Source organism: Malaya genurostris, chromosome 1, assembly GCF_030247185.1.
Source record: "Malaya genurostris strain Urasoe2022 chromosome 1, Malgen_1.1, whole genome shotgun sequence".
Lineage (NCBI taxonomy): Eukaryota > Metazoa > Arthropoda > Insecta > Diptera > Culicidae > Malaya > Malaya genurostris.
Genome location: NC_080570.1, coordinates 128,585,035 through 128,598,123, shown reverse-complemented (window position 1 = coordinate 128,598,123; position 13,089 = coordinate 128,585,035). Strand labels below are relative to the sequence as shown.

The following is a 13,089-nucleotide window of genomic DNA, read 5'->3' as shown; positions in this document are numbered from 1 at the left end:
AATATATTACCGAACATTTACTATATTTTTGCTGACATGGTTGGTATACTTTGAAACATCATTTTCTTTTCCTAGTTCAGTAAAAAATTTACCAACTTTCAGAGAATCGATTTATAATAATGAAGGAATTCAGTAACCATTACTGACTATATCATCAAATACCATACCTGCTAAATTGAACTATTTTTCCGGAGTGAAAAAAGTTGTTTTACAGTTTTGAAGCTGTAGGTAAATTCAAGTGATTTCCAGATTGTGAGCATGTTTTCCAGTATTTGTATTTTTAAAGCGAAATAGTATTTCTTTTTCAGCTGGTGCTTTTTTTTCGGTCAATTTACTGAATCCGGACCACCGGAAGCGATCAATGACAGGCGCGGCAACTATAGGGGGGCAAAGCAAAGGGTAAATTTTTTCCGAACGTCGGTAATAAATGATGAACAAGTCAGTATTATTATGATAAGAAGATGTTCTCAGCGAATCTACCGATCAGTTAGCAAATGAAAGTTTCACTGAACGAATTACTGAGTGTCCAGCTGTTTGAAAGTCAGTAAAATTTTACCGACATCCGTAGAAAAGATTTGGTGTGTTGTTATGAAGAATATTATAGTATGTTTAAAACCAGTTTAATGAGAAAGTAGGGGAGGTTTAAACAGGACATCAGGTTTTTACTCAATTTATCTATACGCAGTTTTAACATTTAACTACAATTCTCAGACTTGTGATTTTGAAGAATATGCATTAGTTTTCGTACCAAGTCGTGACGAAGTGACCTACACAAAATCCAGATTTTCTGAAACCGCCGTCTATGCCGGACACCTTATGGGGCTAAAAACTTGTAGTAGGTAATGTTAGAGACATAACCGCGAGGTTGACGTAGAACTGCAGTCGACAAGGGGCAGATCACTAAAAATGCACATTTATTTTGGAATATTGTTCTACTAATAAATCATCTATTTCAAGTAACATCTTATTAGTTCTTTGTACAATTCTTTGGATTCTGAAAAGACCCAAATGTTACCATTTCTCCAAATTTCAACACAGTTTTTTTTCCACGAGCAAATTTCTGAACAAATCGGTTGCCTCTCGTTTGGCGAACGGAGCACAAAGTAAATCTGCCACTCGTTTGTGTGCCCCGTTGCGTACAGAGTCGTGAAACCCATGAAGTTGAACGTTGTACCTTATGATAAAAAAAGAACCGGAATTTTCATTTTAAAATTCCCGCGCTTGTCCAATCGGTAAGCTTTTATTCTCTCAACGTTGGCAACACTTTTATACACATTCTGTCAAATTTTGACGCATATCGTACGATTAGTTTTTGTTTGGCGTCTATACAAAAAAGTGAAAAATTTTCGTGTGGCGATTTTTATAATGGATGAAAATTTAGAACAACATGCGTGTATCAAATTTTGTGTTGCAAAGGGATTTAAGTGTTCCGAAACGTTGAAAATATTAGAAAAAACATTGAAAATGTTAGAAAAGTGTCTAGGAAAAACACAGGCATACGAGTGGTATAAACGCTTCAAATTGGACAAGCGCGGGAATTTTAAAATGAAAATTCCGGTTCTTTTTTAATCATAAGGTATGTATTAGTGAAGACACGTATTCTGATTAAAAATCGATTTTATAAAATGAAATTAATGTACTTTAAAATATCCTATTAACAATTCTATGTGAAGACACTGAAAATGGTTAGGAATTGAATGATTTGACCGTAATTGCGGATTATAATACTATCATTTATGAAACTGTCGATTTGTATATGTATTCTCAACGTTGTGTTCATACGCACTTGTTTGAAGTGGCTACAAACATAACAACATATAGAATTTTGAGGTTGAATACTTTGTTTCGGATTATTTAAAATTTGTTGGGCCAATCAAATGTATTTTTTTATCTGTACTCGCACGCAAACGACCAGCAGCTGAATGATGTAATCGCTGGATTCATTTCAGGCTTTCAGAGTGTGGTATTTTCTACGATATTTAACGCTGTTCGAAGCACTTTTCTCCAATGCGAAGCAGCCAAATTCTGGCTTTTTTTGCACTCGTATTTGTGTACTCGAATTTCGCACAACGAAGAGTGCACTAAGCTAATCAAATTACTCTAGATTTGCAATTGGAACTGATGATTTTCACCGTTGATTCGCAAAGAAAGTAGTCTAAATAGTTCTTTAGACAACATTTAGAGCCATTAGAATGGCTTATTTTTATATAATGTTCCCCATCGTTGTCCACTTTTACTTTTCCTTTTTCCAATGCAAACGACCAGGAGCTAGATGACGCAATCGCCTTTGATTGAAGCGAAACCGGCTAGGCAAACGACCCGCAACACATCTGCTCGCAGTGCCGATTGATTCCAAACTGAACAGATTTTATTTAAGAGCTCTCTTTTTATGTGATTTTGACTGTAGCTGTTTTACAATTGGGCGGTCCTAACGGCCACAAAAATAGCAACATATAAAATTTTGATGTCGATTTGCACTTCGGATTTGCCTAATTTATTGAAAGAAACTATCAAAATGCTGTACGGGATTCATATCCGGCATTTAGAAGGGTTAAATTGTGGAATTCTCTACGATATTAAATACTGTAAATACATTTTTCCCGAACGAATTTCGCACAGCGAAAAGTTCACAAAGCTAATGAAATTATTCTAGATTTGCACTAAACTGATGATTTTTACCATCGATTCGCAAAGAAAGTAATCCTAATAATTCTTTAGATGACATTTAGAGCCATTGACTGATTTTGTATAATGTTCCTCATCGTTGTCCACTCGTTATATTTTTCTTTAATGCGAACGACCAGCAGTTGGATGACGCAATCGCTCTTGTTTGAAGCGAAACTCACACTGCGAGCGTTCAACGGCAGATTTGCTCACAGAAGAACTAGTTGTTTTGCTGCGTTTGGGCTTGAGGAACGGAGCCTCATTTTCGCCATTGACTAAAGCACCAGTTGAATAATGCCGGGTGTAGTTCCACCGTCTTGGCGTAGATGGCAGTTTTCCGCACTCTATGTGTCTCCGTTCATGGATTTTCATTGACTGAAGCTAGCAAACGTCCAACAGGGTCTATTTTAAGATTCGGTTGATTTTGTCGGGAATACGACTTAATTTACTATGGAGGACCTTTTCAAAATTTACCCTCTGAGAGAGTGATAAGTTTTTGATCGTGAATATCTCCTGTTGTATCTAATGAATCAACATAATTTTTGCTACATGTCACCGGAAATATGATCACAATTTTATGATAAAATTTTCAGTTGTGTGACATAACCTCAAATAATTCAAAATTAAACTCTTCAGAAATGTTTGATATAAACGAGTATCGAAGAGGATAATTCATAAGGCGCGTTTGCTTTTCTCGTATTTTGAAAGCTCATAGCTCAGTGATCTGTGGAAGGATTTATATAATCTAACTAGAATCGAAATTTTTCAACTTGAACGTGTATTGCAACAACATTGAAGTTTTTCGATAGTACACTATTGAAAAACCTGTCTGATTTAACCCATAACAGCAGCAGCCAATCAGAACGCGAAATATCTGCTTCTGTAAAAGAGCATCCATATATTCTCGTTTCAGTTGAAATCTGGAAAATACTTCCAGCGACAATCATTATTATCACGTTCAACGTGGAATATATGATGTCGCAAGTAGCGCGTTTTATTCGTGTAGTGATGAACTAGTAGCGACGTTAAGGATTGGTCAATGAACGTGATAAAAACAATTATCGCTGGTTGCGTTTTCCAGATCTCAACTGCAGCGACAATAAAAGTTGAGTAATTCATTTTTCATACCATTTGCTGAGCAACGGTTGCCGAAGCAAGATACACACGAGAGCAACATCGAGGACCTCACGAAATTCAGTTCCAGCCGAACCGGCTACATAACTGTATCACAACAGAAGGGATCAGTCGTCATGGAAGCGCTGCTCAGTTAAGTTGTGGGAGAGCAAAACGCTGAAATGAAGGTAAACGCCAGACGGGTCCCGACACCACGTCAGAAGCGAGCCACACCAAAAGCCTGCCAGCTGAAACCATCAGTGTACACACCAAGAACCATCTCAGATCTAAATGCAGATCTTGTTGATTGTGACAATTCAAGGCACTTTTTAGTGCCACAGATTACCATTAAGAGTTAATTGAAGACAAATACGAGAAAAGGTCCTAAGTGCAAATGAGAGTTTCTCTTTGTTTACTTTCTCTTTCGAGTATTACGGCTCAATCAGCAATCCTTCCATCTAACACTTCACATAGGATAATAGCAAAAACCATCAACTTTCGATAGAAACTGTAGAATTGCTTGGAAATTACTAGAATTTACGGCAATAATTGAAAGAGAAAGTTAACCAAGAGAAACTGTCATTTGCACTTGGGACCTTTTCTAATGTTCATCGAGAATTGAACTTTCAATATTTCCTACCAAAAGATTCATCAAGATGGAAGTTAAAATAGTTTGCACCGTCACTAACACATTCAATTACGAACGGCAATGCGAAAGTGAAAGTGATCTTGAACACATTTTTATGCTAGTTTGAGTGTCGTATGGAAATATGCCATGCGAAACAGATATTGTCACATATACAAATTAATCTGTATTTTTTGTTCGTGAATATTTCTTGTATCTAACGAATCAACATAAGTTTTGCTACATGCCATCGGAGATATGATCGCAATTTTATGATAAAATTCTCAGTTGTATGGAATAATCTCAAATAATTCAGAATTAAACTTAAATGTTTGGTATCAACGAATATCGAAAACACGTGACATGTGTTTGCCTTTCTCGTATTTTGAAAGCTCGTTGCTCAATGATCTACAGAATTATTTATATAATCTTACTACCAATCGATTCTAATTTTTTCAACTTAAACGTGTATAGCAACAGCATTGATCTGATCTTGGCCCTTTGATTTTCTTACTGTACTTCAATGATGTAAATCTTTGTCTGGATGCACCACGAGTTTCTTTCGCTGATGACCTCAAGATCTATAATACCATCCGCAGCTCAGAAGATGCGGCATTCCTTCAACGGCAATTGGAAATCTTTGCGAATTGGTGCAAAACCAATCATATGATAGTGAATCCCGAGAAGTGCTCAATCATTACGTTCACAAGGAAAAAGTTACCGTTCAAATTCGAATATTATCTTGAAGGATTCATGATTAGTAGATCGACATGCGTCAAAGATCTTGGTGTCTTTCTCGATGAGCAGTTATCATTCAAACAGCACATTAACTACATTGTTACGAAAGCTTCACGCTGTTTGGGATTCATATTTATGTCGTTTTTGCTTGAGAAAACTGAAACTGACCCAGGGTAGTTTCATTAAACAAACACTTTTCACGAAACTGTGTTGATTTCGCACTTAGCAACGGGGGTTTGAGCAAACCTGATATAACAACCAGGTTCGAAACTGACTCGATTTTCAGTTCAACAACGTTAAAACTAGGTTCGAAACTAGCTTCAAACAAACGGTTTGACAGCAGTTAGGGTGGAAACTGGGTCATCAAGCGAAAACGACATTAGAATGGCTAAGCACTTCAATGATATTTATTGCCTGAAGACTCTATACTGTACACTCGTTCGTTCTACTTTGGAATATTGCTCAGTAGTCTGGAACCCTCTTTACCTCAATGGAGCTCATAGAATAGAATGTATACAACGTAGATTCGTACGTTTTGTTCTTCGACGATTACCTTGGAATAATCCACATCAACTGCCGAGCTATGAAAGTCGCGGATTACTGATTGGTCTTGACACACTACAAGTACGACGAGAGCTGTCGCGTGCCTTGATGATAGCTGATATTTTGAATGATAGAATTGACTGCCCCGCTTTGCTCCGTGAGGTTAATATCAATGTTCGTCCCCGTGCTCTCCGTAACAACGCCTTTCTTCGACTACCTCTACGTCGCACCAACTATGGAACAAACGGTGCCGTTATAGGCTTGCAAAGATCGTTCAATCGTGTATCATCTGGATTTGACTTCAACCTTTCACAGAAAACAATTCAAGCAAATTTTTTACTTAGTATTAGAAATTATCATTAGGACTACAATGTGTCTGTTGATTTTACAATAATAAACAATAAACAATCAGATGTATTTCAATAGTACATTATTGAAAAACCTGGTTCATTTGGCCCATGTCAGCACCAGCCAATCAGAACGCGTTCTGAGGAAGAGAACAAAATATCTGCTGCTGTACAACAAATCGTTCGAGAAAAATGTTCCGAACAGCGCTTAATATCATAATGAATTCCACATTTTGGTCCTTCTGGAAGGCAGGAATGAAACCTGTAGAGCATCCTGACATTTTCTTTCAATGAAATATGCAAATCCGAAATGAAATAATCGACATCAAAATTCTATAAGTGACTATTTGTGTGGCCGTTGGAACCGCCCGCCCGATCAACTAACAGATATTCGGAAGCGTGTCAGTTCTATTCGTATTCACGACATCCAGTTATGTCTCTGACATTACCCACCAGTACTTTTTATGTTTCGGGTTTGGACCTATTTTTTCACTATTTAAACAATGTTTTCGTAATAAACGTGATATTAACAATAATCTTACATTTTCCATTCGTTTCGTGAAAAAATTAGAGAACATACTGAAACAAGGAAAAAGTTATTAAGAAATCGAATCTGGAGTAATTTCGTTACACTTTCGTGCTGTGAAATTTTAAAAAGGCACCCAGATGAGCATAGTAAAGAAAGACGTAGTCTTACGTCAAAAGTTTCACACGAAAATGAAGAACGAATAAAGTAGGGCAGCTAATCTCAAGAAATTTCAATGAATGCCAAGGTTTCAACCTTTAATGGGACAGAATCCTGCTTGCCGAAAATATAGGTACTGTCTCGAAATTCGAAGCCAATGAGCATTACATTCGATGAAATATTCCGGTATCCGGAATGGCGTACGAATATTACGTATGCGACTAATTAAGGCGATTTGATCTTACGTAATTTTTAACAGAGCAGAAATTTTTTTTTGATAATACCAGATATCTTAAATGATAGAATCGACTGTCTTGTTTCACTTAATGACTGTTGATATCAATGTTACGAATATCCAATCCAATGTTGAGGTCTATCCAGTGAGAAATCGTACCCGTTTTTTTACAAACCCAAGTTCGGAATGAAAATAATTTAACGTGATTTAATCAATAAAAAACTTTAATGAATACAAACTGACAATGTTGCATTTGTTAATAACAATATCACAATTTTAGGGCAAACTATCTCCCTAGTTCCGCATGACTACTGGCATTTTGCGGGACAGGACTCTTATATGCGTTTTCCTGGCAGTTAAGTGGAGTTATGTATAAAATTCAACCACACACTTCTTTAATCTTCGCATCAAATTGTGCCTCGTGCTCTTTTTTCACAAATCTTCGCATTGCTGTGAGAAATAGTTACTGTTAATGTTTCAACTAGTTAAATATATTTTACTTCCAACTTACCTCGTAGCAGAAAGTACAGGCTCGGTTTACTGAACGCTTCTTGTATTCCGTTCATCAACGGTTCAAAGCATTGATCTTTCTTGTAAGTGGTCAAAGACGTCAAAAAAAGCTTGTACTTTTCCATACTGATGGAGGTTTTGATTACTTTTAGTAGTTCCACACGATCCTCCGGAGCCTGCCGATTCGGATCGTCTATCGCTCGGTTGCTTTCGTCGTCGGCTCCGGTCAGGTTGATGGTTTCCTGTGGAATTAGCACTACTTTCCGTTTTTTCTGCATGACTAATCCACCTTGGTGGCTTCCCGCAGATAGATGTTCGTTTGAGCGCTCCCGTTTATGAATAGTGACCAATGACTGGGAGGAACCTTGACTGGCGTAGGAACTCATGTCATTGAAATCGATTGATTTAACTTGCGTGTTGAGGCGTCCAAAAAAATCCGTTGGTTTGTCAGCCACTGCGCTGGAGCCGTGCTTCTGTTGGTAATCCGAAATCTTAAAACTTGGCACATGATTGGAGCTTTCTATCTTGAGAAAGTTATTCTTAATGTCGTCCAATTTTTTCTTGGTCTCCGGATTTACTATCAAGCTGTTTGTGTGAGAGTCTGCGTATGTCAGTGCCGGTTCCGGTAACAGTGAAACCAATGATCGTGAAAGTTTTGCTTGGGGTAACGATTTTTCCGCGTTGCGAAAAAATCTGGAAAGTTCACCAATGACGGAACCAAAATTGGGCTGCTGTGTCGAACTGAGATGTCGCTGAATCCAGGCCGAGAGCTGAGCTTTCTGTCGATGATTGTGAAAGCGGTTATCGCACAGTAGAATAGCACCGTAATCGTTTTTGTGACGAATTACTCGACCGATGGCCTGGTTGACTGCCCTGGACGCTTCTAGAGAGTACCTGGAAGGATCATGAGTTGTTTTTTTTATTAAGGAAAATTGCATACTATCAACACCGACTCACCACTCGTCTCCAGAAATAATTTCATTCTCTTTCGTTCGCACTTCTTCCAGGTACTTCTTCTTCAGAATCACCCGGGCATCTTTCAGTGGAGGAAACGGGAGACCTGTGATTATCACAGCACGACCGTTCATATCGGCAAAGTCCAGTCCTTCGGATACCTTCCCTCGACAGACGGCCATAAATATAGCTCCCTTTCCGTCTGGATCGTTGATTCTCTGATAGTATTCCGTCATGGCATTCAGAAAATCCTGCTTCCCCCGGGGTTCCACAAAAATCGGTTTCGTTCTACTAATTTGTGCCCAAATTCCCGTTTCTTGCCACGCTTCTTGACACTTGTGCAGTAGCGGATAGGACGGGAAGAACACCAGCAAACCGCCAGGAATTATTGGACAGAAAGACAGGATAGTTCGACCCAAACTCTGAACGTACTTTGGATTGTCTCGGTTACTGTAACTTGAGTTGAGGCTTTCCTTATCCGGTCCTTGTCCGACAATTTTCACACATACTTGACTCCCGTCGATGATGTGTGGGTTCTCTAATCGAACGGCAATCGGTATGTCCAGTTCACTGATCAGAGGTTTCAGTGGAGCCAACGTACCGCTGGTCAATATTATGCTTCTGGCGTTTTTCCCCAACAGTTGTCGCATTCCGAAACCTGGATTGAAACACCAGAAGCTCACTTTTTTGGCGTTAGATTTCACCGATGGAACCATTTGTTTCGTTGACGTCCAACCGTCCGCTTGCCGAACGTTTCCCCGTACGTTTTTTTGCTCTTCAAAGTCTATATGTACCTTGTAGCATCTTTCGATGGAAGCTCGGTACTCATGACCACTACCAGCAAACACAATCGACAAAGCGTCCGCCAATACCTGCAAACCACCGCCACGCCGGACAAAGCTGTTCTTTTCTGTTATTGTGGCAATATACTGAACAATGTTCTCCAGTAACTGGGCAATAATATGGTAGTTGCCTTCCTTGATCTACAAACGAAAATTAAAATCCTTATCAATAGAATTAATCGGACATTTAAATCAAGCTTACGTTTGCTTTTTCTAGTATTTCAAAAATGTACGTTCCCACAAAGGTATTTCCACCCTGTGAAAACATTATCGGAATCTCATCGACGGATTTTTCCAAAGCTAGCAACATTTCCTTCAGTAATGCTAAATCATCGATGGTGAAATCTTTTTTCCCTTCGTCATCCTCCGGAATGGCAATCGATTTATCCATAACTTTCATGATAGCAGTCACATCATCGATACACAGCGCGATGTCGGATGATTTGACCTGCATGGAGGCCGATTCTTCACACATCTTTTCGACGTTGTGCGCTTCATCCAATATGATCACCGTATTGGATAATTCCAGATTGTTAGCTTTGCGTGCTTGTGGATCCAACAGGTAGTTGTACGGCATGAACAGAATGTCGGCATTTTCAATCAGTTCTTTGGACAGGAAAAACGGGCAAGCTTTGACTTTCGTACCCGTTTTCACCAAATCTTCGATATCCATTATAGAACTGCCCGTAATTTCTGGACGTTCTTTGCAGCTTTCAACTCGACTATAAAACGAACAAGTTCGCGACTGGATCTTTGCTTTGCAGAGATAGGTTTTCGCAGAATTTCCTTCTTCTTTTGAAACTTCCGGATGAATACATAACTGGTCCCGAGAACCCAAAATAATAGCTTTCATGAAACTGTAACTTGTGTTTTTCATTTCTTGCATAGCCTGCGACAACTGAGAATGTGTTCGCGAGGCGTAGATAATTTTCGGCACTCCCCATTTGGCGCCATTCGATCCTGAACCATCATCCAACTGATTCAACAATTCCTGCATTTCCGTCAGCTTGTTATTTGACATAGAACTTTGGTCAACTTTATTTTTCTTCGTAAACTCGAATTCTTTCAAATCGGTGATGTTGGTTTGCATATTTGCTTGCACTTGTGCTTTTTTGTTCAGAATCCAGGCCAGCGATGAACACAACAGGCTTAGAGTCTTACCTGTGCCGGTCGGTGATTCCAAAACACCATTGGTCCCGTTTTGCAAACATTCGATCACTTTAGCCATATAATCTCGCTGTACCTGGTAAGGTTCGAACGGGAAATTCACCGGAACTCCATTGATACTATATTCAGGCATAGTGTTTAAAGAAACAATAACATTTGTTGAACTAAGTAGTGACGCATTCGTAAGCAACAGGAAAATACAAGTAAAATGTTTTCCCGCGATGTGAATTTGTTGACATTAAATTCTGCAGTGACAATTCGACGTGAACATTTCATAAGGGCACATAAACCAATGAGAGATTCTCTTTGTTTACTTTCTCTTCAGTAAATAACACCTACATTTTCACGTTCACTTACCAAATTTGCATATAGAATGAAAGAAAATATCTCCAGCTTTGTAATAGTATTATACATGTAACGAACAATTGCGTAATAACGCAGATATAATCGAAAGAGAAAGTAAACAGAGAGAATCTGTCAATTGTTTTAAGGTCCTTTTGAAATGTTCACGTCGAATTGAGTGAAGCCTAACCCAACGTTGCCAGGTATACCGATTTTCCGGATTTTATACAGATTTTTGAGCTCTACACCGCAATACAGTTATGTACTCCCAAAACACCACGGATCATACAGATAAATACCGATTTTTGTTTTTAGCTTCAATAGACATGAGAAAAGGTTGTCGTGGGACCTTTTTTTTGCTTACCTAAATGAGTCTGGGTTAGGGATGTCGTAATATTGATCGATTAATCGAGTAATCGATTAATAACCCAGATAATCGAGTAATATTTAATCGAATAGCTTAAAACTTATATTCGATTATTGAGCTAATCGAATAATTAAAAAAATCCCATAGTAATAATTGAATGAATAATCGAGTAATCGATTAATAACCCAGATAATCGAATAAATTTCAATCGATTAGTATCAAAATTATACTCGATTATTAAATAATCGAGTAATTCGAAATTTCCGACATCCCTAGTCATGGTGACATTTTCCTGGCACTTATGTAGAAGAATTTTTGATACCGATAAGCGGGCCTTACACGAGAATTATCAATGTCATTTTAAATGACCACTAAAGTAATGACATTCCAGATTTGTATGAAGAATTCAACATTGCTGCCCTTACACGTTTATTAAAAATGACATTACTTTTTAGTAATGACACTTTTAATGATCGTGTAAGGGCCGCTATTGATCGGCGAAAAATATCCGGCGATTTCTCGGTATTTATACAGATTGTTGAGCTCTATACCGCAATACAATATTTTTAACTTGAATAGACATGAGAAAAGGTTGTCGTGGGGCCTTTTTTTTTTGCTTACCTAAATGAGCCTTGGTGACATTTTTCTGGCACTTATGTAGAAGAGTATTTGATACCGATATGGTACAGACAGATAGATTTTTGTGCCGAATACAGTTTTTTGGAAAAACGACTTGGCAACGCTGGTATTTTTAGAACCAGTTTGGAATCAATTCGACTTTTAAAAATAATTGTGTCGTTTTCGTTGTAAAACGTTACTTCTAAAATTTTACTGGATGGCTAATCTGTATTGGTATAAGAAAATATCAGATGCTCAGTAGATTAAACACACACACACACACACACACACACACACACACACACACACACACACACGTTATGTTGACATATCAGCTGTATTTCACAGAAGAACGAATCTTGCAAAAGTAGACAAATCGAGTTTCTCTCTCCTACGAATAAATGCTTCAAAATCGTACAATTTTGCCTAAAAATTGGTATTCTACAAAAATCTCAATCTTAGTACTACAAAGAAATATAAAGGGCGAAATTGTCATTTCATTTGCTCACGTAAGTTTCGCCCTCCGTGTTTCATTATAATTATAATTTTTAGACTTTAGCGCTACAAATGTTGACACACTAATATTAGTACAAATGCCATATACCGTGCACATCAGGCATGCCAGGTTACATTTTTAAGCAGGTTTTAAAAACTTTCAGCAATCAAACTGTTTTAGTGACAGAGGAAAAATTATCGTATTTTATAGTGCAAAAGTGAAAGTAAAATGCTCCTAAGTTGTAAATTTCAAAAATGTCAATTTAACATTTGATAATAAATACAATCATTGAATATGTGTGGCGTTAATCAAAAATCTGTAAATTCAGAAATAAGTCTGCATAAGTAGCATCACTAGTTTTCATATACTCGACTTATAGTATGTACAAACATAACAGAACAGGCTCACATATGAACTGTGTGTAAAATTTGCTCAATCAGCGTGGCGAACACTTGCAGATGTCACCACGATCGACACGAGGTGCCACCACGATTTGGGGGGTGCCACTTTCACTGAGCCACAATTTTGGGTGCAACCTTCACTTCTCGCGAGATTTTTTTTTGCTGTTAATTAAAATGGAAATAAAATTGTCTTTAACACTTAGGGAAATCGAGTGATAAGTGTTAAAAGTGTTATAGTTCGAATATTTATATAACAGGCAGGAGGATTTTGTTATCGTTCCGGAACGTAGTGGAACGTTTTGAAACATCACGGCGAACAGTCGAGTAGGTGGCAATAGTGTTTCTAACGTATAGCATATTTGAAATTTATAGTATGTTAACATTAGCGCTGATATCAAGTGATATACGGATATACTTGATATCCGATGATATCATGTGCGAC

The 13,089-nt window shown here is 37.9% G+C and overlaps 1 protein-coding gene across 1 annotated transcript; it reads right to left on the bottom strand.

The window, feature by feature from the left end:
- Positions 1-7,156: 7,156 nt before the first annotated feature.
- On the bottom strand, positions 7,157-10,888 carry LOC131425752 (regulator of telomere elongation helicase 1 homolog). The gene is made up of 4 exons (XM_058587883.1): positions 9,459-10,888; positions 8,418-9,397; positions 7,462-8,354; positions 7,157-7,400 (listed from the first exon to the last, which is right to left on the bottom strand). Exons 1-4 carry the CDS (start codon positions 10,554-10,556, stop codon positions 7,330-7,332), a joined length of 3,042 nt encoding a protein of 1,013 aa, XP_058443866.1. The 5' UTR covers positions 10,557-10,888; the 3' UTR covers positions 7,157-7,329.
- Between the last annotated feature and the right edge of the window lie 2,201 nt (positions 10,889-13,089).

What these genes read in the sequence shown, in the direction of transcription:
- LOC131425752 (XM_058587883.1), bottom strand. Translation starts at nt 10,556, where the DNA reads ATGCCTGAATATAGTATCAATGGAGTTCCGGTGAATTTCCCGTTCGAA. An exon ending in AAATACTAGAAAAAGCAAAC is followed by an intron (nt 9,398 to 9,458) that starts GTAAGCTTGATT and finishes TTTCGTTTGTAG; the next exon opens with ATCAAGGAAGGCAACTACCA. An exon ending in ATTATTTCTGGAGACGAGTG is followed by an intron (nt 8,355 to 8,417) that starts GTGAGTCGGTGT and finishes TGATCCTTCCAG; the next exon opens with GTACTCTCTAGAAGCGTCCA.